Here is a 27,028-nt window from a genome sequence, read left to right on the forward strand (position 1 = left end):
ATATAGGCCATGAATCTAAGTTGGAAACAATGCAGTGTGGAGTCCCTCAAGGCTCTGTGCTGGGGCCTAAATTATTTACTTTATATATTAATGATCTCTGTGATGAATCAAAGATTTTACGTTTTGTTCTTTTTGCGGATGATACAAATTTTTTTGTATCGGGGAAGAACTTAAAAATATTAATGAAAACTATTGAACAAGAATTGGTCGTACTTCAGAAATGGTTTAATAAAAATAAACTATCGTTAAACTTAAGTAAAACAAAATTTATGTTGTTTACAAATCAAAAATGCCCTGATAATGTTCGTTTGACTTTAAATGGAATAACTATTGAGAGAGTGTCAGAATTTAGGTTTTTAGGAGTACTCATTGATGAAAAATTTAAATGGAAGTCTCACATAGCTTATGTAAGAAATAAAATTTGTAAAAACATTGCCGTTTTGAGTAAAGTAAAGTTTATGTTAAATTATAAGGCAATGAGAATCCTATATTGTTCCTTTATTTTGCCATATTTGATGTATTGTTTGGAGGTATGGGGTAATTCATATTTCACTAATTTAATGCCCTTATTTATTTTGCAAAAAAGGGCTATAAGAATAATTAATGGAGTTGCTCCAAGAGAACATACTACAGGACTGTTTCTGAGGTCAGGATTACTCAAATTGAAGGACTTGGTTTCTTTACAAACTTTATTAGTTGTTCATAAAGCAAAACATTGCCTGTTACCGGATGGATTGCAAACCCTTTTTACTGTGAATAGTGAGACAAGCAGAAGAAATAATGATTTTAAACAACCTTTTGCTGGAAATACCCTCAAACAAATGTGTGTCTCAGTTTCTGGTGTGAAAAGATGGAATTTACTAGAAAATGATCTAAAATGTTGTTCAAATATTCTTCGATTTAAATATAAGTATAAACAGAAGATACTTCACTTGTACAAAGATGATGGTCAATGATGGTCTCGTCGTTGTTTTCGTTGTCAGAGTTGTCATTATTGTATTATTGTTGTTTTTGTTTGTTTAATGTTGTGTAAGCAGAATTAATAATAATAAATAAATAAATAAAAAGGGAAAATTGTTAAAATTGAAAGTAGATTACATTTGGTCTGGGCTATTTTTGTTATTTTTTTTTGGTGGTGTTATTTTTTTATTTTATTTTTCATGTCGGTGAAGCCATCTAATTTGTAATTTTCTTAATATAAGAATGGGGTAGGAGTTTATAAGATTTTTTTTTCTTCATCCTACTCCTGTTCTTCTTGTCATGGAATGTATTTTTGTTGTGTTGTTGGATTGTTGTGGCATTTCGTGTTGCATTACCATGAAAAGAGAATAAATAAATGAAATGAAAATGAAAAATATGCCAAAATACATAGTCTTTGATCAAAAGTCAGAAATCTATATACATTTATATAATATATTATTTATTAATACTTTAAACAAGTTTTTATTTTTATTTTCACTTTTAATTTACATTTCAGTACTTTATTTTTACTAGTTTTTGCTGAAGTTTTGAACATTTCTCTTTACATTAAAAATACATTAAAGCTAATGTTTTTAATGTAACACCGATATGAACTCCAGTATTTCTCCTAAACTGAGATGTTCAGTAAGTCTCTGAGGCTGTTTTATGTTTCCAGATCGACTAATTTTGTAGTTTACGTCATCATTTGAGTATATTCAATGTTATCTTTTCAAACTTTTCACCCGATTAATTTTTTTGTTTTTTTGTCTCCATCTCTCCTCAGTGATGCGCTGACGTTTGAAGGGCTTTCTGAGACCCGTGCCACTGTCATGGCGGTGCGCTCTGACCTGTGGGCTACGGCTCAGCCGGTGTTTGAGTCCTGGCCCGCAGGTGGTGGCAGTCCTGTGGAGGAGCTGGATGTTAGGAGTTTCCTGGGCTCACTGATGGAGGAGAACAGCACAGCGGAGAGATGTTATCGCTCTCACTCCCGCAGCAGCGTCCTGCAGGGCCTGCCTTTCGGAGGAGTCCCCACCGTCCTCACCATCAACGTTGTTCTGTGGCTGGTACAACATATTTAAAAAGTTCTACAGCATTGTTTAGCTGCAGTTGCATGACATTAATTTATTTTCTTGATTTACTGATTAAGCGTTCAGTCTATGCAAGATGTATAACACTGACATATAATGCCATTGTGCTATGGGCATCCCGAGTTCGAATCCCGGCTCAAGAACCTTTCCTGATCCCACCTCCCTGTCTTTCTCGCACTTTGCTTCTTGTCTATTCTACACTTAATAAAGGCAAAATGACAAAAATAAATCTTAAAAAAAGAAAATGTCTATAAGATGTTTTTGATTTAGAATGTATGTAAAACTGACATCTTAAAGACGTTTATCAGATGTTTGTACACAGCAGATAAAGTAATCTTTAACAGACATCTTGCAGACATATGTGTGTTATCTGGGAAATCATATTTCACTCCAAAATCAAAATAAAAAATATAGCTTGCGTAAAATTTATCTCTAAAGTCCCACTACAGTACACCCATATTCAAAATTAAGTTCAAAAGTTTGAGGTCTGTTTTAAAAAACTTTTGATCAATTCAATACACGTTTTCTTATTAAAATCATTCATTTCTTTTCTCTTTTTTTATCTTACTGACCCCAAACTTTTGAACTTTTGAATTCAACTTGACAACCAAATCAGATTATTTTGAGAATGAATTTTGTAAACTGCATCAACCGATGTATTGAAACCGTGTGACTCAAAAGAATGAATCGATTATGTAAATTATAAACAGCAGGAGTGGGTTTTTTTTTTTTCCAGTTCTTTTTGGTGACATTTCTGGGACAGAAATGACATGCTTCACCTTTAAGAACAAGTTGCTAACCAGCAACCTAGGAAGCTCAATATAAACCTGTAGCTTCCCAGCAGTCAGTGTTTTAAGTTGTCTTGTCTTGTTGACTCTTCCTTCCGGAGTCATTATGAACACAAGTGTGCATGCAGACCACACTGCCTGTTAGTTTCCAAGACAACCACTCACCTCGTCTCTCCCCGGACAAAGAAATGGCTAATTATTACTGCTGGCCAGGGGTCTAGTGAGTGTAAGTGCTTGCTTACACAAACAGTTCTTACTCTATTTATATCAATAGCTTTGACACACATTTAAAGTGACGTAGTGACTTCTGGGTATATTCTGGATTATTCGCATTCTCTATATGAGCATTAGATAAGGTTCACTGTGTGCATCATTTATTAACAGTTTCCCTGTACATTACTTATTTATTTTTTTATTAAGGCCACTCTAAAAACACAATATGTATGCTGATATAACTGGTTTGGTGTCTCTGTATTTTAGTTCCTGCTTCTGATCTTCTCCTGTTTGAGGAAGGCAGCGTGGGACTATGGCCGCCTGGCTCTGCTTATGGAAAATGACAGGTATCATCTCAGAACTGTTGATTGTTTGAAGAATGCATTAAGATGTCAATAATTGAACAACTGTGTGTGGTGGCTGAGTGAACTGAATACTTAGCAGGTCAGTGTGAGATCCTGGTGCCACCTGCTGGTTACACAGGACAGTTTGGATCATGATGTTATAGTATTGGCCTGATTATTTGGTGATTTATTATATATTATCTTATATATAAATAAACAATATAAACTGTATGTATTTATACAACAGAGCCTCACATTGTGGCCACATTACCACCTCAGGTGTGCATTATTTTCTAATAATTCAACGGCCCATCGTCAGTTATTCTCTCTCTCTCTCTCTCTCTCTCTCTCTCTCTCTCTCTCTCTCTCTCATATATATTTATACAGACACACACACATACATGCACACACACACACACACACACACACACACACACACACACATATATATATATATATATATATACACACATTTTGTAATTTGTTGTTCTTCTGCATTTCATTTTAAATTCCATTTTATTTATATTTTGCTCATATTTTCAAGAGACTTGTTTCTTGAAAAAAATATATATATTAAAGAAATTTCAGCTCACACACACACACACACACAGTATCCCTGTGGGAGCAAGTGGGTGGAATTCAATCATACATCTTAAGACTTTTGTTGCAGCAGCGCTGCTTTCTTCTGCATCAGCATGTAGCATTAAAGTCTTTGTTTATGTGAATGTGCAGCTGATTCTTAGTGAGTATATTTGCAAAGCATTGCATCAGGCCACAGAGAAAGCTCTGGCTTTCCCAGAAATAGCATTTTCACCTGCTACTTTTCATTGCCTATAATAGACCTGGGTGGAAATGCTTGCAATTTTCTGATCTTTAGGCAAATTTTGGATCTGGCATTGAGTTAAGACTCTGAAAAAAAAAATTTCAGGCCTATCCTTGATTGAAGCTTGAGAGGGATGAAGGGACTAACAACATACTTTATTTACAGAAGACTATGGCTAGTTGTCACAAGGGTTATATCTTAGTACGGTTTTGAATCAAAAGTTAATTTGCTTAAATGGTTGTTTTATATGTGGTCATCTGGGTAACACTTCAGATTATGGAACTCATTCACTATTAACCAAGAGTTTTTCCTCAAACTCCTAACTTGCTGCGTACTAAGGTAGTTGTTGTAGTTATGTTTAGATATTTAAGGGATCTAAAATATGGTCATACAGATTAAGGCATTAATATGTGCTTTATAAGTACTAATAAACAGTCAATATGCTAGTAATAAAGTGTCACCCAAAGTAACAAGTATAAAAGCACACATTCAAGCATTTATCAACTACTATACTGTAAAATGAAGGTAGGTTTTAACTGAAATGTTCAATTGTGTTCACAGGATGACGGTAAACGTCAGGTCGTTGCAAGTTATCACAAGTGTTTTATAGCTTGTAAATTATAGGATTAATTCAATTACATTTTGAATGTGAGTTTTTTTGTGTTCCAGTTGCTCTACTTTTTATTTTTGCTGAAAAGCTATTAAATTGCCTATAATACATTAATATAGAAATATAGAAGTTGGCTTTTGAATTTTGATGCAAGTTTATATTTCAAACAATGTTATTGTGTGTGTTAAATTAACTGTATCTTTTTCTAGGGCGTTTATGGAAAATATTCAATAGCTTTTTTGTAGTCAATAGTTAGTACTTTATGAGAAACAATGATTATGATAATTTTTTTTATATTAACATTTAAAGTATTAATACTAGTTATAACATACAAAATATACCCATCTTGAAAAACATGTAGTAAAAACTGTGATAACTTGCCCCAGTCTAGCAAAATCCTACATATAGTTCATAGAATTCTCTAACAGTGTGTGAAGTATATATATTTTTTAAGTGTTACCTGTCAATTTGATTGTTTGTCTTTGTTCTATAGCTTGACATCACTATTCTATGGAGAACAAAGTGAGAAAGAGAAAACCCCGTCAGAATCCAGCCCATCAGACTCCGAGACCAAGGACATGGTAAGAACCTTTTGTAAAAGAAGAAAGAAACAAAGCAACAAACTACATCACAGACATTTAAAAAATGTTTGATCATGCAGAAACAGGATCTTTGCTTGAATTTACGACATTTGGCAGTGCAAAAAACCACAGGGCCTTGTCTTAATCAACGACACCTCTGCCTAGAAAGAAATAATAGCATTGAGTACAACTAATAGATTGTGTTTTTAATGTCACTATCATCTTCACAGTGATGAGAATTTACTACCGCTGAAACGTAAAGACATACAGAGGCACAAACAAAGTTCAATCTGTCGACGTGGATTATTACGGAGCGTCGCCCCAGGGCTGATGTCATATAAAATAGCCTGTGCACTTAGACGCTATTTTCTTTTATGCACACTATCTGTCCATTTATATTCTGACCTCACTCTGTCTCCTTGCGTTTTATGTGCAATGACAGTTCAAGACATCACAGCCACGTTAAAGATATTGCATGCATTCGCATGGCTTTTTCCACTTGTTACGCTATCCGCGTTCACTTAAAGGACAAATGATTCTGACAGATGCTAAGCTAGCCAGACGCACTCTTTTTTTTATATGCCAGACCTTTTTATGACACCGTTGTCTTCCCTCCCTTTCTTTATAGGGCTTCTGTTCCTGGCTCACATCTCTGTACCACATGAAGTAAGTGTGCAAGAAATGCATGGTGATGACATCAGCCAGCGTCCTGTTTGCTCATGTTATATCTCATTAAGAAAGGAAAACACAGGGTGAAGGTGGACCAGCACGTCTAACGTCTGGGCACGCTCAAAAACCTTTCAGAACCGTAAACTAGCTAGTCTGTCTCCACGGTTGCAGAGATGTTATTTGGACGACTCAAATGGCATGTTGGTGCCATATTTAACTGGTTCCCTTAAAAGCTTCTTGAACTCCCCGGCGACCGAGAGGCCACGCTGAGAGTTTCCTCGCTCTGTGTGAGGCGAGGACGGAGGGGTGTGTGTGGGTGTGTCTACGAGGGCTCCTTGTAATCATAATAGCCCCCAATGCCCTCATGTATTTGTATGGTCTTTTAAAGGCCGCCACATATATATTATTGACCGAAGTCAATAATTCATTGGAAACACACTGAAAACACTCAAAGAGATTGTGTTTGCTCTTTAGTTCAACTAGTGCAGATCTAGAAAAACCATAGTCATAAGTTTGATTCTTAGAGAATGCACATGGGTCAATAATATGTTCATGATTTAAAAAATGAAAAATCTTTTACAAGGAAAGAGAAAAATCTAGTTTAAAACGTGTGCCACATGTTCGTTCTCATCAAATTTTTCAAAACCACAGAAAAACCAACATGAGAATCTCATGTTGGTTTTATGTGGTTTTGAAAAACTTGAATATACTGTACACTACCATTCGAACATTTGGGGTCGGTAAGATTTCTAAATGTTTTTTTCTTTTATTTTCATCAGAAATACAGTAAAAACTGTCATATTTTTAAATATTATTACAACTTAAAACAACTGTTTTCTGTTTTGAAACATTGTAAAATATGATTTAATTTTGTGATTGCAAAGCTGAATTTTCAGCAGCCATTATTCAGTCTTCAGAGTCACATGATCCTTCCGAAATTATTTTAGTATGTTGATTTGGTGCTAAAGAAACATTTCTTGTTATTATTATTATAATATTGGAAACAGCTGTTAAATGTTTTTGTGGAAATTGTGATGCATAGCCGCCGGCGAGAGTTGTTGTTTGTATGCGTTGCCGATATCCAAAAGACTTTGGCGATCATAGATGAGTTTTGGGGTGATTTCCTTATGAGTTAGCAGTAAACTGACACTATTTGGAGACGAACAGACTACATTAAAAGACATAAAAGCACCGTCTTTGGCACCCGGAGTAGCAGCTGCGTCTGATCGCGCCGCCATTCATGGAGTTATTCGACTCAGAATTCAACACAATAATCCCACAACAGCTCATAAATAAACTAAACCTGCTGGGCCTTAACAATTCCCTGTGTAATTGGATCCTGGACTTTCTATCCGGAAGACCTCAGTCAGTCCGTGTCGGCCACAACACTTCGATCACTACCACACTGAGCACAGGGGCCCCACAAGGCTGTGTGCTCAACCCGCTGCTCTTCACACTGCTGACCCACGACTGCACTGCCAAGTTCAGCTCCAACCACATCATCAAGTTTGCCGATGACACAACAGTGGTAGGTCTCATCAGCAACAACGATGAAACGCACTACAGAGAGGAAATGGCACAGCTGGCTGAATGGTGTGGCACTAACAATCTGTCCCTCAATGTGGAGAAGACAAAGGAGGTTGTGATGGACTTCAGAAGAAACTCTGTTGACCACCCCCCACTGACCATCGACAGCTCGACTGTGGAGAGAGTCAGCAGCACTAAATTCCTGGGGGTGCACATCACAGAGGATCTCACCTGGACCACCAACACCATGTCACTCTCCAAAAAGGCACAACAGCGCCTACACTTTCTCCGCCGGCTGAAAAGAGCAAGTCTCCCTCCACCCATCCTCACCACATTCTACAGAGGCACCATTGAGAGTGTGCTGACCAGCTGCATCACTGTCTGGTACGGGAACTGCAGTGCTGCTGACCGCAAGACCCTCCAGCGGACAGTGAACACAGCTGCAAAGATCATCTGTGTCCCTCTCCCCTCTATCCTGGACATTTTCCTTACACGATGCTTCAGTAAAACCAACAGCATCGTGAAGGACTCCACCCATCCCTCCCACAATCTCTTCCAGCTCCTACCATCAGGAAGACGGTACCGGAGCATCAGATCCCGCTCCGCCAGACTGCTCAACAGCTTTTTTCCCCAGGCTGTGAGAGCCCTGAACTCAAATCACCCCGCCCCCCTCTGAAACCCCATGTAAACCCCTACCTCCTGAAACATGGACCACCTCAAACACCCCCCCAACCTTACCACACCAAAGAAAAAACTGTATGGAACTTTTTTTTTGTGGAATTTGAAGTGTGCTACACACAGGTGAGTGGGCCTGTACAAACCACCTGTAGTACACACTAGACACTTTACACACACTGCTGCGTGTACACAATCCCACAAAAGACTCAGCAATATATGTATGTTTACATGCTCATGCACTACAAATCATCCCGCACTGTTCCCCAACCAGCTGCTTGACTCAAAATGTCTCTCTTTGCACATGTACAGTATTTGTGAAGCATTCGTATAGTTTGTATTTGTTCTTAAATTTTTTACTTTGTATAGGGTAAATACTTATATATAGTATACTTATAGGTTAGTTGTGTATAGGTTTATAGTGTTTTTTACTTCATTGTTGTATGTCTGTATTTATGTAGCACCGTGGTCCTGCGAGGCACGACAATTTTGTCCCACATGTAGCGGAATGACAATAAAGCTCAACTTGAACTTGATATTTTCAGGATTCTTTTATGAATAGAAAGTTAAAAACTAAACAGCATACTGACCGCAAACATTTGAAAAGCAGTCTGATTCTCAAGAAAAGCCTCAATTTATTGATTCTAAAATGTCATGTGCTGTACTGGAACCATTCATATATGTGAGAAAACACATTTTCCAAAAAATATATTTTCAGTGAAAAAAGTTTGTTTTAGAAATATCATGAATTCTTTGCTTTGCGTTTTGGTTTGTCTTGTTTTGGTTTGATTTGTCTGCATGTTGGTTGAACCACAATAACAGAAGATGCCAAAAGCCAAAGTTGTTATTTTTCTTTCTTTCTTTCTTTCTTTCTTTCTTTCTTTCTTTCTTTCTTTTTTTTAAATTAGTTGGCTTTTTTCTTCATTATAACATCAGGACAGTCGAAGGTTAAATGATTTGTATGTTTGAACTGCATGTTCTTTTTATTTTTGTATAAACGCATGGATGGGATTTAAAAAAATTTGCATTTAGTTGTCACCCACATACTGATGTTTGTTTTGGATAAAAGTGTCTGCCAAATAAAAAAAAGCAATTGTAAATAGGCTTTTTTTAATAGACTTTTGTGTCCTTATTCTTCCCGTAGGGATGAAGAGATCCGCAGTAAATGTGGCATTGATGCGGTCACGTACCTGTCTTTCCAGCGTCACATCATCCTGCTCATGATGGTGGTGTGTTTGCTGTCACTCACCATCGTCTTGCCTGTCAACCTCTCTGGGAACCTCCTCGGTACTTCCACCAGATCCATAACTGCCTGGTTACTATTTACTCTAGTAGAGCTCAGCCATAAAGGATTCATGACAACAGACACAACACGTTTGGTATCCAGGAAAAGGCAGTAAACTTTAAAACAACATTACATCAACATTACATCTTAAATCATCAGTGTGCTTGCACCTAAAAAAGACTCTTTAGAATAATCTCATGAATTAGTTTTGACAGATTGTTAGTGTTAAGTTTCTTTCTACGAATGAATTTGGCCCACATGACCTGAAATTACTTTTTAAAAAATGCTTAATTGCATGACGGCATACACTGAAATTTATCTAATGCACATTTTAAAAGGAAAATTAAATACTTTCTTTACTCCTTTGAGTAAGACATTCACAGGTTGATTCCTGTGTGTAAGAAATGGATCTGTTGTTCTTTTAAAACACTGACTATATGTTCAGAATGGAATACTAGTGTAGTGCATACTACACAGTATGTACAGCCTGCCGTCTACTATTTTACTTTTTTACTTTATAAAAAAAAATAAGTTAAGAAAAAAATTTATATTTCATCTGATTGCTGCTAATTGCCTAACTGTTTTTAATATTGATAATAATAAGAATAGTTTCTTGAGCAGCAAAGCAGCATATTAGATGATTTCTGAAGGTTCATGTGACGCTGAAGAGTGGAGAAATGGCTCCTGAAAATTCAGCTTTGCCATCACAGGAATAAATTATATTTTATTATGTATCAAAATTGGAACAGTTATTTTAAATTATTATAATACTTAAGTATACCACTGCTTTTATTGTATTTTTTGGTAAACATAAGAGACAAAATCAACAAATCTGACCGACCCCAAACTTTTGACGGCAATGTACATTTTCTGTATTGACTTGAAGGGAATTCTGCAGAATGTATTTTAACATGCTAAAATGTACAAACCCGATTCCAAAATTAATTACAAATTACAAATAAAAAAGGAATGCAATAATTTACAAATCTCATAAACTTATATTTTATTCACAATAGAATATAGATAACATATCAAATGTTGAAAGTGAGACATTTTGAAATGTCATGCCAAATATTGGCTCATTTTAGATTTCATGAGAGCTACACATTCCAAAAAAGTTGGGACAGGTAGCAATAAGAGGCCGGAAAAGTTAAATGTACATATAAGGAACAGCTGGAGGACCAATTTGCAACTTATTAGGTCAACTGGCAACATGATTGGGTATAAAAAGAGCCTCTCAGAGTGGCAGTGTCTCTCAGAAGTCAAGATGGCAAGAGGATCACCAATTCCCCCAATGCTGCGGCGAAAAATAGTGGAGCAATATCAGAAAGGAGTTTCTCAGAGAAAAATTGCAAAGAGTTTGAAGTTATCATCATCTACAGTGCATAATATCATCCAAAGATTCAGAGAATCTGGAACAATCTCTGTGCGTAAGGGTCAAGGCCGGAAAACCATACTGGATGCCCGTGATCTTCGGGCCCTTAGACAGCACTGCATCACATACAGGAATGCTACTGTAATGGAAATCACAACATGGGCTCAGGAATACTTCCAGAAAACATTGTCGGTGAACACAATCCACCGTGCCATTCGCCGTTGCCGGCTAAAACTCTATAGGTCAAAAAAGAAGCCATATCTAAACATGATCCAGAAGCGCAGGCATTTTCTCTGGGCCAAGGCTTATTTAAAATGGACTGTGGCAAAGTGGAAAACTGTTCTGTGGTCAGACGAATCAAAATTTGAAGTTCTTTTTGGAAAAATGGGACGCCATGTCATCCGGACTAAAGAGGACAAGGACAACCCAAGTTGTTATCAGCGCTCAGTTCAGAAGCCTGCATCTCTGATGGTATGGGGTTGCATGAGTGCGTGTGGCATGGGCAGCTCACACATCTGGAAAGGCACCATCAATGCTGAAAAGTATATCCAAGTTCTAGAACAACATATGCTCCCATCCAGACGTCGTCTCTTTCAGGGAAGACCTTGCATTTTCCAGCATGGCAATGCCAGACCAAATACTGCATCAATTACAACATCATGGCTGCGTAGAAGGAGGATCCAGGTACTGAAATGGCCAGCCTGCAGTCCAGATCTTTCACCCATAGAAAACATTTGGCGCATCATAAAGAGGAAGATGCGACAAAGAAGACCTAAGACAGTTGAGCAACTAGAAGCCTGTATTAGACAAGAATGGGACAACATTCCCATTCCTAAACTTGAGCAACTTGTCTCATCAGTCCCCAGACGTTTGCAGACTGTTATAAAAAGAAGGGATGCCACACAGTGGTAAACATGGCCTTGTCCCAACTTTTTTGAGACGTGTTGATGCCATGAAATTTAAAATAAACTTATTTTTCCCTTAAAATGATACCTTTTCTCAGTTTAAACATTTGATATGTCATCTATGTTGTATTCTGAATAAAATATTGAAATTTGAAACTTCCACATCATTGCATTCTATTTTTATTCACAATTTGTACAGTGTCCCAACTTTTTTGGAATCGGGTTTGTATTAAGTGTAGCTGAAAGTTCTACAATTAAAAAAAAAATACAAAGCTGGGAGAATGTGTAATGGTTTGCGTATGTTTTTTTGCGGATGCAGATTCCGTGTGGGCCTGTCGATTAATTACTTTATGAAAAGCCTGGGAAAACTCTTGAAGATGTAGAAGAGCTCAGTCTTAACCCTCCATTAGTGGACATGTGTAAAAGCATAATTCAGACCACCCTAGTGTTTGAAGATGGTTGGGAGGCACGATAGAGAGTTAGAAGGGCCAAGTTAAATATGGGAAAGGCCTTGACTTTCCATGCCACAAGAAGAGCATTGTGAAAAGCCACCAGCTTTACCTCTTGTTGTTTACAGACCTTCAATGTGCTTTTCAAATGACTTTCATAAGACCTTGGTGGCAGAAGTTTACTGCGGTCCTCTAAAAGTGTTAAATGTGGATGTGTGGTAGACCAGTTTGTGGTGCAGCTTCGAGGCCGGCTGGTTAAAACAGGGTGGGGGGTTTTGACGCTTGCTGTCATCTCTATGCAACAATTTGACACCGTATTTGTGAAATAAACCGGCACATTCACAAATTTGTCATAGCAACCAAACTTTGATTGAGGTGTAGCGAGTTTTTTATTCCACATTCAGTTTGCACTGTACCACATGGGCCTCAAATTACTTTCTGAGTTTTTATTTTTGATGCTGGTATGTGAGAAGAGCATGAAATGTTACACAAGTTGTTTATTTCTATGCTTTTCAGGAGATAGCCCAGAGAATTTCGGCCGAACAACAGTGGTTAATGTCCCCGCACAGTAAGTTTGTTTTTTATGATGAATATAGACCTGAAAAGCATATAGCCTTGTTGTGTATGAAGTCGTTGGTATGATCTTGATAACTTTCTTTTCTTCGTGCATTAGGAATATATTTCTGTGGCTGCACAGCATCTTTGCTCTACTGTATTTTGTGATCACAGTACTGTGTATGGCCCATCACTCCTCACGACTGGAATACAGAGAGGATGAGAAGGTTGGTGAACAACTGTATTCGTGCGCATGTTATTACACCTCATTTCTGGTCCATTAGGGGCACTGCTTTTAACAATGCTTGCAAACCGAGCGAGGGCTTCTTATGAAAAACTGTTCAGGTCTAAAATATACTTTGTGCTGTATATTTATATGGCATTTAGAATTTAAAAACAAATAAATATAATTTTATGAATAATTATTTATTACTAATTATATTTTTATTTACATTTAAAAGCAAACCTAAATTTAATGAAAAATAATTATTAATAAATAATAAATTAATCAAATAAAAATATAAAGCCTATTTTTACATACATTAGATTTTTGGGGGAATTGTGATGTGCCTTCTATTTTTTTCTTATTTTTTTCTTATATTTAAGTATATTTTAAAACCTTTTTCCACTCTAAAGAACCTTTTGATTGCACATGGATTTTAAAGTTTCTTCATGGAACCATATATGCAAACAAAGGACCTTTTATTATTTTTTTTAAATATGTAGTGTTCACCATTAAAAAAAGAAAAGAAACATCTCTGACGTTGTTGTAATTGATCAAGTTTCTACCAAAAAAACTCAACACTGTTCGTTTGTTGGCTTGCAAGCATTGTTTTTCTTCCAAAAAAAAAAAATGCACTTCTACCTTTCATTTTTGATTTATTATCACTGCAGGTGGCCAGAACTCTAATGATAACTTCAATTCCCAGAGAAATCTCTGATCCCGGCCTGATCACCAAACACCTGCAGTGAGTGAAGAGCACAGATCTGTTATCCACAGAATTACAACTATTGCTTGATCTCCATATTTCAGCATCTCTGATATTAAATGTCAGCACAACTGAGGGCATTCAATTTTCACTTACTCAAAAGCCAATGTCTCTTCTATCTCCAAACAGTGAAGCCTACCCCAGCTGCACCGTCACTGATATCCGGTTCTGCTTTGACGTACAAAAACTAATGAAGCTGGACTCAGAAAGGTCATTTGCGTTTGCACGTCTCCTGCATGACACAGAGCTCAGTCTGCAAATATTGCATATTAAACCCTATTAAAACTATATCCCGTACAGGCGAAAAGCAATGAAAGGAAGGCTGTACTTCACAACCAAAGCTCAGAAGGAAGGCAGGATCATGATCAAGACTCACCCTTGTGCACAAATCTTCTGCTGTGATTTATGTGGCTTTGAACAGGTAAATGTCCCTCACATAGTCATTATAGTTGTCAGAATGGATATAATTGTATATGTACAGATTGTATACATATAGAATGGCTGGCACTGCACCTCCTCGTGTTGGCCACTGGAGATCACCATACACCAACCGTCAGTCATGGACTGCTCCGCGAGGAGATGAGAGACACATCTCTCATGCTTTATGTCATTGTCTTTTCATCAGGTGGATGCAGAGCAGTATTACAGTGAACTGGAGGAGAAACTGACAGATGAGTTTAATGCAGAGAAGAACCGTATCTCGATGAAGAGGCTGGGCATTGCCTTTGTTACCTTCAGAGATGAGAGAATGACTGCAGTGTAAGTCACGTGGATAAATAGCTGATTATTGAGGTGACTACTGAGAATAAGCATAATTCGTCCAGAGATACTGTAAGCATAGGAACGAGTAACTACATTTAAGAATATGAAAGTATTTTTTAATAAAAAGGTACTTTATTAACATGAAGCACATTTTCTGACAGCTACAGTTGAGGTCAAAAGCTTACACACTGGAATAGAATTGAATAGATTTCTCTCTCTTCAATGAAAGTCCTGTTCACCCAAACCTTTATGCTTCAAAAAGTTCACAAAGACATCGTAAAAGTAATCCATATGAATTGAGCAGTTCTGAAATGATCGCTTCATAAATATAAACACTGATCAACACACATACGGCACATAGAGCAAATCAAATATGTTAAACAGAAGCTATTGAACTCTTTCCTACCAAACTTTTGTAACCTATAGCAGCCTTTATATAGTACAACATAATAAACAAATTTATATATAAACAGTTCACTCTGGTTCTAGCTTTTGTCTGGTCAATACAGTATGTTAAAAACCACATTATAGTAATTTAGTAGTCTACTGAAAAGACTATATACAGTATATATATATAACATTTACATGTTCTCTCGTGCCTTATTGCTTAAATATATTTAAACTCTGTGCTCATGTTTCTGTAGTATTGTGAAAGACTACAGCCGAGCTCGCTGCCGCCACGGACCCCAGCAGTCCAGCATTACCACAGTGGTGCGGTCCCATCAGTGGGGTGTTTCTTACGCCCCAGCCCCTAATGACATCATCTGGTAAATCAAAACGATAGCCACATCAACAACTATATCTTGAAACAAAAAAAAAAGTAAAGGAATAACCGCAGTGTTGTTTTTTTTTTGCAATGAAATGATCTGGATTTACAACGTTTTAAATTATGTTTTATTTAACATTTACTAAGTATACAGTGATCTGCAAGCTGAAGTCATATATATTTTTCATGACATGCTTTGTTCCAGGCCATTACACTTGGATTTGAGAGATGAAATTGGATTAATTAAATCTCAATCTGAGTGTGTGCCTAGACAGCCACTGTGAAAGCCATTATATCTCTTACATAATGTGTTGAGAATCATATATTGAGTGAGTGTGAGTGTGTGTGGGTGTGTGTGGGGAGGGGGGGCAGTGTCAGCCTGTCTTTCTGCTTGACTGGACAAGTGTGTGTGTGTGTGTGTGTGTGTGTGTGTCTATGCGTTTGTCTGAATTCAGGACTTTCGTTTTTATGGATATAAGCTCTAATGTTTTAGCCTGTTTGCTTCTTATTAAAACTATTTATTGAAGTGGGAACGTTTTCTAGTTCAGTGTAGACGAGGTTTTCTACCACTGCATTTATAGAGTAAATGGGTTTGCAATTTTGGAAAATTATTTAGTGGAAACAATTACATTTGAAAGGTATTTGTTTGCATTTTATGTAACGGAGTGTCTATTTACACTAAGTGCAAATAGCCCGCCTTGTTGGCAAAGGCTATTTACACTAACTCCGCCCACTAATGTGTGATTGGGTTAGTCAAGACTAAAAAAAGACGCTCATTTAGTTTCAGTTTCAGTGGTGTAAATGGCAGGATGCATGCTTTTTGACGCGATCGACCCGAGTTCGAGCCCGCCTTTTGCCGAACTTTTGCCCCTTTTCAAATCTCATATTGCATCAGAAAGGCATATATTTTCAATAAAAATTAAGGAAATAATAAAAAAATTGAAAATAAAAGTATAGGGTAGGTGTAGGGAGGGCTTTATTGTCCTAATAAGGTGGCATCCATTTAATAATTTGAATTAAAACTATAATTTGCATTCAATACGTTATTATTGCGTACTGTTTTATAATGTACTTCAATACTGAGGTGCAGATAATTGCCACTATTTGCAATAAGTAGTATAAATAGCAGAAATTAGATGGCGCCGACCATGGCAGCCATTGTGCTTGGCTTGTTTTTGTTCGTTTTTCCTGTTTTTTGTTTGTCAAACACGATCCGTTTCACCAAGGAAGAACTGCTGAACATTCGGCAGAACACTCCACAAAATCTCCAACCGGTTTTCGATTATTCGGATGTTGAACATAGTAGTCGGCGGAGCTGCAGCACTGTTTAGACGCTTCAGGATGCACAGACGGGGGAAGAGAGCTGGCGCGCTCATGAAGCTCAGACAGCGTGGATTTTGAATGCCGTTGCCTAGCATCATCTGGCTAATCTCCGCTCGCTACCCAACAAAACGGACAAACGCCTTCTGCTTTCCCGGTTTAACAACGACTTTTCAAACTCTGCTGCTCTGTGTTTCACGGAAACCTGGCTGAACGACGCCGTTCCAGACAGCGCGTTACATCTGCCTAATTTCACCCTGATGAGAGCAGATCAGGACGCGGAATCAACGGGGAAATAGCGCAGCGGCAGGACATGCTTCTACATCAATGAGAGGCGGTGTACAGATGTAACTGTGTTAAAGAAGATGTGCTGTTCAGATCTAGAAACACTTTTCATCAACTGTAAACCTTTCTACTCGCCGCGGGAGTTCTGCTCGTTCATTCTCGTGAGTATCTACACTCCTCCGCTTGGAGAGGGTGCTTGCTACAGAGCCAAATGGGAGGAGCTGGAGCTCTAGCTCCCCCTCGCTGGAGGTAATGGGTGGAGATAGACACCTAAGCCAGGTCTTCAAAAAGAATAAGAGAAGGAAAGCACCAGGCCCAGACTGTGTGACACCAGTCTGTCTGAAATCCTGTGCTGACCAGCTGGCCCCCATCTTCACACAGATCTTCAACAGATCACTGGAGCTGTGTGAAGTCCCCTCATGCTTCAAATGCTCCACCATCATCCCCATCCCAAAGAACCCCAAGATAACAGGACTTAACGACTACAGACCTGTGGCTCTAACATCTGTGGTCATGAAGTAATTTGAAAAACTGGTTTTGGCTTATCTGAAGGACATCACATTCTCGCCCCACTTTTCTTCTCCCTCTACACGAACGACTGAACATCTAAAGACCCCTCTGTTAAGCTCCTGAAGTTTGCAGATGACACCACACTGATCGGCCTCATCCAGGACGGTGACGAGTCTGCTTACAGACAGGAGGTTAAGGAGCTGGCTGTCTGGTGCAGTCTTAACAACCTGGAGCTTAACACGCTCAAAACTGTGGAGATGATAGTGGACTTCAGGAGAAACCCCCCTGCACTCTCCGCACTCACCATCATGAACAGCACTGGGACTGCAGTGGAGTCATTCAGATTCCTGGGCACCACAATTTCTCAGGACCTGAAGTGACATTCACATTGACTCTATTGTCAAAAAGGCCTAGCAGAGGTTGTACTTCCTTCGCCAGCTGAGGAAGTTCAACCTGCCACAAGAGCTACTGAAACCATTCTATTCTGCCATCATTGAATCCGTTTTTGATTATCTGTGTCCTGTCCTGTCGCTGTCATTCTGTCACACTGTGGAGCTACTGTCACTAAAACAAATTCCTTGTATGTGCAAACATACCTGGCATTAAAACTAATTCTGATTCTGATTCTTCTGAAATAGCAGAAAATCTTGCTATTTTAAAATAGTGTAAATAGAATCTATAGCTATTTGCACTGTGTAAATAGCATATCGTTAATAAATACTGCTATTTTCACTTAGTGTAAATAGTATCTATCGCTAAAAAAATATGCTATTTGCACTTAGTGTAAATAGCATCTAATTGATCTATCGCTATTTACACTTAGTGCAAATAGCCGTTGCCTTTATGTGAACCTCATTCTCATTGTTATGCCTTTCATGTGCATTGCTATTACTTAAAGTGACAGTTCACCAGAAATGATATTTTTATTTTGTGGGACACAATATACGAAACAAAAGAAGATATTTTGTTTCTGTTCATATAATGAAAGTCAAAGGGGTTCAAAACAACACTGGGCCTCATTTACTTTCATTATATGGGGAAAAAAAATGTTAACAGTTTACAACAAGGTTTCAGTTTGTTAACATGAAAGGGATAGTTCACCCAAAAATGAAAATTCTGTCATTAATTACTCACCTTCATGTCGTTCCAAACCCGTAAGACCTTCATTCATCTTCAGAACACAAATTAATAAATTTTGGATGCATTCCGAGAGCTCTCTGACCCTCCCATAGACAGCAATGGAATTAACACGATCAAGGCTCAGAAATGTTGCTATGAGATCGTTAAAATAATCCATGTTACATCAGTGGTTCAACCCGTAATTTTACGAAGAAAAAACAAAAATAACAACTTTATTCAACAATTCGTCTCCTCCACATCACCCTAGCGGAATTTGGGAGAGTATGCCATACGTAAACAAGGTATGCTGTTCTGTGTCAGCAGCACCGTATGCGGATACGCTGTTTACATTGTTTATGTTTTGATCTGAACGTAAACAACATATCCACGTACATACGTTTTATACATTGTTACATATGTGATACTCTCTAAAATAGCGCTATAGGGTGACGAGGCGTACACAAATTGTTGAATAAAGTCGTTATTTTTGTCTTTGCGCACAAAAAGTATTCTCGTAGCTTTGTAAAATTACGGTTAAACCACTGATGTCACATGGACTACTTTAACAATCTCCTTGCTACGTTTCTGAGCCTTGATCGTGTAAGGATCCTTGCTTAATTAATGGGAGGGTCAGAGAGAGTACTCAGAATTCATCAAAATATCTTAATTTGTTTTCCGAAGATGAACGAATGTCTTACAGGTTTGGAACAACATGAGGGTGAGTAATTAATGACAGAATTTTAATTTTTGGGTGAACTATCCCTTTAACTATATTAGTTAACATGAACAACAATATGCATATAAAATATACATCATTTATTAATCTTAGTTAATACTAAATTCAAAATTCACTAATACATTATTAAAATTTTAATTTGTATCTGTTAACATAAGTTAATGTACTGTGAACTTACATGAACATTTTTATTAACATTAACAAAGATTAATAAATGTAAAAATGCATTGCTCATTGTTAGTTCATGTCAGTTAATGCAGTATTAATTATATATGTAATTATCAGCAACTGTATCAAATTGCATATTTTTGCTCCATTTGGCACCAAATTTCGCTGTTTTTTCCCTCCTTGAGTTTCATATTTTTCTATATCATGCTATATGAGCTGTAAAAGCCTGATGTATAAAATAATATACTCAATAAAAAACTTTTTTAGATTCCATTTTAAAATATATATTTTTTTCAGACTATTATTTCATATGTCAGGCTTTACAGGGCCAAGAGTAGAAACTTTTCCATAGTCACCAATAAAAAACAAAACTGGCCTAAGCTTGTTTCAGAGGGATTTCTGACACTTTGCTGGTTTTAGAAAGGTTTGGGGCAGTTTTGACCTAGAAGACCAGATGGCCGACTAGCTAAACCGGCTGAACACCAGTTTGGTCAGTTTTGGAGACCAGCTGACCAGATTTTCCAGCAAAAACCTTACCGTTTATGTAATTGTAGCTGAATATCCCACTTATTCTTGGAGAGTGCACACTGTCTGTCCTGTAACTGTAGCTAAGACTTTGTGTTGATTGGTGCCTGTGTTCATCCAGGGAAAATCTGTCAGTGTGCGGTTCTCGCTGGTGGCTCCGCTGCGTCCTGCTCAACATTCTGCTCTTCCTCTTGCTCTTCTTTCTCACAACCCCTGCTATTATCGTAAACACTATGGACAAGTTCAACGTCACTCGGCCAGTTGAAAGCTTAAGGGTCAGTGACCATCAAAGCCGTTTTATAACTGTCCGGCTGTATTATTCCACATTAGAATGCAAAATAAAACTGAAAGTGCTTTTTTGTGTTGTTTTCGGAAGTTGAATGTTTTGAATTTGATCTTTTACTGTCTTCTACTCTCTAGAACCCATTAATTACCCAGTTCTTCCCCACCCTGCTCCTGTGGGCCTTTTCCATTCTCCTGCCCTTCATTGTGTACTATTCATCTTTCTTTGAGTACCACTGGACCAGGTATGATGCTGTTTCCTCCGTCTGACTTTAACATTTTCTAGTCTGTGTATAAATGTGAGAGAACTAGAGGGAGGTGTTTTTACTCAATTATACATTAAAGTGAATTATTTGTACTGTAAATATAATTATAAAAAATATTATTGTGTTATTAACACAATAAAAACAAATTGTTTATATTAATTTAATGCAAACAGTTACTAATATGATCCCAGTTATATGTTACAAACATTGTGATTAACACAATGCATCTGGATTATACATACCATTACAGAACTTGGGTTTGGTAAGATTTTTTTTAATAGGTGTCTTATGCTCACAAATGCTGCATTTATTTGGTAAAAAATAGTCAAATTTTAAATATTTTAAAATATTATTATTAATATGTTTTAAAATGTAATTTATTCCTGTGATGGCAGAGCTGAATTTTTAAGCATCATTACTCCAGTCTTCAGTGTCACATTAATCCTACATAAATCATATGTTGATTTGGTGCTCAATAAACATTTCTTATTATTATATTATCTGCAAACACTTGTGCTGCTCAATATTTTTTAATGCTTAATATTTCTGTGATACTTTTCAGGAATATATATATATATATATATACACACACACACATATATATATACATACATACAGTCATGGCCAAAAATATCGGCACCCTTGGTAAATCTGATCAAAGGCTGTGAAAATTAATCTGCATTGTTAATCCTTTTGATCATTTATTAAAAAAAATCTAACCTTTCATTGGATAATACGAATTTAAAATGGGGGGAAGTATCATTATGAAATAAATGTTTTTCTCTAATACACATTGGCCATAATTAATGGCACCCTTTTATTCAATATTTTTTGAAACCTCCATTTGCCAGTTTAACAGCTCTTAATTTTCTCCTATAATGCCTGATGAGGTTAGAGAACACCTGACAAGAGATCAGAGACCATTCCTTCATCCAGAATCACTCCAGATCCTTTAGATTCACAGCTCCATGACGGTGCTTCTCCTCTTCAGTTCACCTCACTCATTTTCTACAGGGTTCAGGTCAGAGGACTGGAATGGCCAGCAGAAGCTTGGTTTTGTGCTCAGTGACCCATTTTTGTGTTGTTTTTGAGGTTTGTGTTTGGATTATTGTCCGGTTGGAAGATCCAAACATGGCCCATTTTAAGATTTCTAACAGAGTCAGTCACTTACTGATATTTTTATTTGTTGGTATTTGATAGAATCCGTGATACCATGTGTCTAAACAAGATGTCCAAGACCTCCAGCAGAAATATAAGACCGCAACATCAAAAATACAGCAGTATATTTCATTGTACACATGGGGTACTTTTTATCCCTGTGTTCATCAAACCCATCTTGAGTGTTTGCTGCTAAAAAGCTAATTTTTTAGTTTCATCTGACCATAGAAGCCAGTCCCATTTGAAGCTCCAGTCGTGTCTGATAACTGAATATGCTGGAGTTTGTTTTTGGATGAGCTAGGAGAATTTTTCTTGAAACCATCTCAAACAACATGTGGTGATGTTTGACAATTTTCTCAACTATTTTCTGCAATTCTCCAGCGGTGGTCCTTGGAGAGTCTTTAGCCTCTCAAACTCTCCTCCTCACCGTGTGTTAGGATGAAATAGACACATGTCCTCTTCCAGGCAGTTTCGTAACATTTTATGTTGATTGGAAATTCTTAATTATTGCCCTGATGGTGGAAATGGGAATTTTCACTGCTCTAGCTCTTTTCTTTAAGCCACTTCACTAATTTGTGAAGCTCAATTATCTTTTGCTGCACATCAGAAATACAGTGCCCTCCAAAAGTATTGGAACAGTAAGGCCAATTTTTGCTGTAGACTGTAAACATTTGGGTTTGACATCAAAAGATGAATATGAGATGAGAGATTAACATTTCAGCTTTTATTTACAGGTATTTTCATCTGGATCTGATACACAACTTAGAAGATCGCACCTTTTGTTTCAACCCACCCATTTTTCATGTTACCAAAAGTATTGGAACAAATAGAATTAACAGATTAAAGTGAAAAAGACTTAATATTTAGTTGCAAATCCTTTGCTTTCAATAACTGCATCAAGCCTGTGACCCATTGACATCACCAAACTTTTGCATTCGTGGGGAAGTCGTGGCCTAATGGTTAGAGAGTCAGACTTGTAATCCAAAGGTTGCGGGTTCGAGTCTCGGGCCGGCAGGGATTGTAGGTGGGGGTGAGTGAATGTTCAGCGCTCTCTCCACCCTCAATACCACGACTGAGGTGCCCTTGAGCAAGGCACCGAACCCCTAACTGCTCCCCAGGCGCCGCAGCATAAATGGCCATAAATGGCCACAATGGCTGCCCACTGCTCCGGTTGTGTGTTCACGGTGTGTGTGTGTGTTCACTGCTGTGTGTGTGCACGTTGGATGGGTTAAATGCAGAGCACGAATTCTGAGTATGGGTCACCATACTTGGCCGTATGTCACTTCACTTCATTCTTCTTTTGTGATGCTTTTCCAGGCTTTCACCGCAGCCTCTTTCAGTTTTGGGGGGTTACTCCCTTCAGTCTCTTCTTTAGCAGGTAAAATGCATACTCTACAGGGTTTAAGTGTGGAGATTGACTTGGCCAGTCTAAATCCTTCCACTTCTTGCCCCTGAACTCCTTTGTTGTTTTGGCACTATGTTTTGGGTCATTATCTTGCTGCATGATGAAGGATCTCCCAATCAGTTTGGTTGCATCTTTCTGTAAATTGTCAGACAAAATATTTCTGTAGACTTCTGAGTTAATTTTGCTGCTGCCATCATGTGTTACATCATTAATGAAGATTAATGAGCCTGTCCCAGAAGAAGCGATGAAAGCCCAGACCATTACATTACTTGTGTTATGTGTACTATAATGTACCCCTGTGTACACTGTGTTTCAGATGAGCCTGTATGTTTGGGATCATGAGCAGATCCTTTCTTTCTCCAAACTTTAGCCTTTCCATCACTTTGGTCCATAAAATCAGTCCATAAAACCTTGTCCCAGAATTTGAGGCTCGTCTCCTATTCTTCTTGCTAATGAGTGGTTTGCATCTTCTGGTGTAGCCTCTGTACTTTTGTTCATGAAGTCTCCTGCGAACAGTAGATTGTGATACCTTCACTCCTGCCCTCTGGAGGTTGTTGCTGTTGTCACTAACAGTTGTTTTAGGGTCTTTCTTTACAGCTGTCACAATGTTTCTGTCATCAACTGCAGATGTTTTCCTTGATCTACCCGTCTGAGGTGTTACTTAATACACCAGTGGTTTCTTTCTTCCTCGGGAGATTCTAAATGGTTGTACTTGCTATTGCCAGTGTTTGTGCAATGGTTTGATTGATTTTTCATCTTCTCTCAGCTTCACAATTGCTTGTTTTTCACCCATAGACACCGCTCTGGTTTTCATGTTGGTTACACGTCTAACTAACTATAAATGCAGGCTGCACGGATCTGAAACTGAGCGCAGACATTCAGTGCTATTTATTGTTTGAATAATCAATTAATAGGACACACCAGGCCAACAAAACACACCTGTCAGTTACATGTTCCAATACTTTTGGTAACTTGAAAAATGGGTGGGTTCAAACAAAAGGTTCTATCTTTTAAGTTGTGTATCAGATCCAGATGAAAATACCTGTAATTAAAAGCTGAAATGTCAATCTCTCATCTCATATTCATCAAACCCAAATGTTTTCAGTCTACAGCTAAAATAAAGGAATTGGCCTTACTGTTCCAATACTTTTGGAGGGCACTGTATATTCTTTGGTTTTTCTCATTGTGATGAATGATTGAGGGAATTTGTTTTTCCTCCTATCTATTTTTCTGTGAAACAGGAAGCCATGGCTGGATAATTTCATGTTTATAATCACCCTGGAGTGCTCAAAATTGTGAATATGAATGGGAATATACTTCAGAGATACTTTATTCAAAAGAATTTCTAGGGGTGCCAATAATTGTGTCCAACGTGTATTTGAGAAAAACATTTATTTCATAATGATATTTCCCCTCATTTTACATTCTTATTATCCAATGAAAGGTTAGATTTTTGTGACTGTTTTAATAAAAGATCAAAAGGATCATATTTATCATATATCATATATCTTTGATCATATTTACCAAGGGTGCCGATATTTTTGGCCATGACTGTGTGTGTGTGTGTGTGTACACACACACACATACACATATATACATACAACCCCAATTCCGTAAATGGACGTTTTTTTTAAATTGAATAAAATGAAAACTAAAAGACTTTCAAATCACATGAGCCAATATTTTATTCACTATAGAACATAGAGAACATAAAAAATGTTTAAACGGAGACATTTTACACTTATCCACTAGATGAGCTCATTTCAAATTTGATGCCTGCTACAGGTCAATAAAAGTTGGCATGGAGGCAACAAAGGGCTGAAAAAGCAAGAAATTTGAAAAGATTCAGCTAGCAGAACATCTAGCAACTAATTAAGTTAACTGACATCAGGTCTATAACATGATTAGCTATAAAAGGGATGTCTTAGAAAGGCAGTGTCTCTCAGAAGTAAAGATGGGCAGACACAATCCGCCGTGCCATCTGCAGATGCCAACTAAAGCTCTATCATGCAAAAAGGAAGCCATATGTGAACATGGTCCAGAAGCGCTGTCGTTTCCTGTGGGCCAAGGGTCTTTTAAAATAGTCTGTTTCAAAGTAGATAAGTGTTCTATGGTCAGACGAGTCCAAATTTGACATTCTTGTTGGAAATCACACTGTGTCCTCCGGGCTAAAGAGGAGGGAGACCTTCCAACATGTTAAAAATTTCTTAACCCATTGGCAGATTATTTAGCTTGTTTCAAGTAAAAACTCACTTAATTTTGAATAGTTTTTTTCTGAAAACAAGACAATTATTTTTACTTGTCTAGAAAATCCTTCTTGATTTAAGAATTTTTAGATATTTTGGCTGGAAACAAGACAATAAATCTAAGTAAGAAAAGCATTTTTTGAGACCTGTAGCAGGCATCAAATTTGAAATGAGCTAATTTTGTGCATAAAAATGTAAAGTTTCAACATGTTATTATGTTTTATTGTGAATAAAATATACAAATTTTATTCAAATTTTAAAAAACGTCGCAACATTTCCAGAATTCGAGTTGTAATACATATAAATTATAATATAATATATAGTTAAAAAATAGTTAAATATATTATTATTTACATTAAAATAGTGAGAATGTGATTTTCTTGCTTTGTGGTAATGAGTATTGAGGGAAGGTGTTGCTTGATTCATAACTATGAGTATTGTACACACATTTATAATAAATTCATGAAGCAGCTTCAGCTTAAGTTCGTTTTCCACTTCCTAATATATTTTAGAAGACATTCCTCACACGTACACATTTATCAACACATACATAAATGGAATTAATCATTAAAAAATGAAACTTCTGTTATTTATTCATCAAGTCATTCCAAGCCTATATGCCTGTTTTGGTTTGCATTAACTTGCATTGTATGGCAAAAATAAATGAACAATAAAAGTAAAAAAAATAACTAACAACTCTAAGACATTAACCAAAATAAGTCATACAACACATACATGATTTTTATCAAAAATATGGTGTCCCAATGAGCAGTATTGGTTTGTGCTATATTGGTAGTTGTATTTGCAATGCAGCTTAAATCTATTGCATAAACATGTTCATATCAGCGCACAAACATATTGCATAACTGCAGAACAACCCCCAACCCAGTCTCCCACCCACCCATGCACAACACGTTTACATGGTGTCCCTCTCTCTTGCTCTCTCCGCTTGCCTCTCCAGGCTTGTTGTCATAGTGATCACAACAAGGGAATAATCATATGCACACTGGCGGCGTCTTTCACAGAGTCACATTATAGTTCATGTGGATCAAACCCTTTGTATTGTGCAACTGCAGAACCTGCAGCACTTGAGTATCTGTTGTATTTCCACTGGAAACGCTGATAATTAATGCACGCAAGTCAACATAAAATCATATTTTAATATTTACTTAATAAATTTAAAAAAAATTTACCATGAAATGTCACTTGAGGCAAGAATTGTGTTTTATGTTGATTTTAAGCACAAACAGTCTGTCTAGTAGAAGAACTGGTGTGAAAATTGAAGAGAAAGGAAAAATAAATAATGTAAAAATATGCATTTTTTTTTAATAGTTGTTTTGGTTCAGGTGAAATAAGTTGAATTTTCTTATGTGTGTCTCTTTCAGGTCCGGTGAAAATCAGATCACCATGCACAAATGCTTTTTACTGCTTGTCTTCATGGTAATCATTCTACCATCACTGGGTCTATCCAGGTAAACATCCTATAAACTGAAATACAGTAATTATAGGCTATAATAACATGTCAATAAAAGCACTTCAAGCAAAAATACAGCTTATGGGTAATATACTGTTTTGTGAAACATGTCATTTTGTCTCAAAATAACATTTTTCCTTTTATATACAGTACTATATATATATGTATGT

At 37.1% G+C, this 27,028-nt stretch overlaps 1 protein-coding gene across 1 annotated transcript in view; it reads left to right on the forward strand.

Annotated features, from left to right (window-relative positions):
- Positions 1 to 1,790: 1,790 nt before the first annotated feature.
- The window catches only part of LOC306886053 (calcium permeable stress-gated cation channel 1), a gene marked incomplete at both ends in the record, with an annotated part of 30,587 nt that continues 5,349 nt past the window's right edge, over positions 1,791 to 27,028 (forward strand). The window contains 15 exons of the mRNA XM_079442914.1: positions 1,791 to 2,024; positions 3,317 to 3,396; positions 5,320 to 5,407; positions 6,036 to 6,073; positions 9,423 to 9,565; positions 12,809 to 12,860; positions 12,966 to 13,074; positions 13,742 to 13,815; positions 13,966 to 14,046; positions 14,137 to 14,257; positions 14,462 to 14,595; positions 15,243 to 15,365; positions 20,149 to 20,302; positions 20,448 to 20,554; positions 26,770 to 26,856. Coding sequence (XP_079299040.1) covers positions 1,791 to 2,024; positions 3,317 to 3,396; positions 5,320 to 5,407; positions 6,036 to 6,073; positions 9,423 to 9,565; positions 12,809 to 12,860; positions 12,966 to 13,074; positions 13,742 to 13,815; positions 13,966 to 14,046; positions 14,137 to 14,257; positions 14,462 to 14,595; positions 15,243 to 15,365; positions 20,149 to 20,302; positions 20,448 to 20,554; positions 26,770 to 26,856 — 1,625 coding nt within the window. The remainder of the gene's footprint in view (positions 2,025 to 3,316; positions 3,397 to 5,319; positions 5,408 to 6,035; positions 6,074 to 9,422; positions 9,566 to 12,808; positions 12,861 to 12,965; positions 13,075 to 13,741; positions 13,816 to 13,965; positions 14,047 to 14,136; positions 14,258 to 14,461; positions 14,596 to 15,242; positions 15,366 to 20,148; positions 20,303 to 20,447; positions 20,555 to 26,769; positions 26,857 to 27,028) is intronic.

The sequence above is a fragment of the Barbus barbus genome (genome assembly GCF_936440315.1).
Source record: "Barbus barbus genome assembly, chromosome: 20".
NCBI lineage: Eukaryota > Metazoa > Chordata > Actinopteri > Cypriniformes > Cyprinidae > Barbus > Barbus barbus.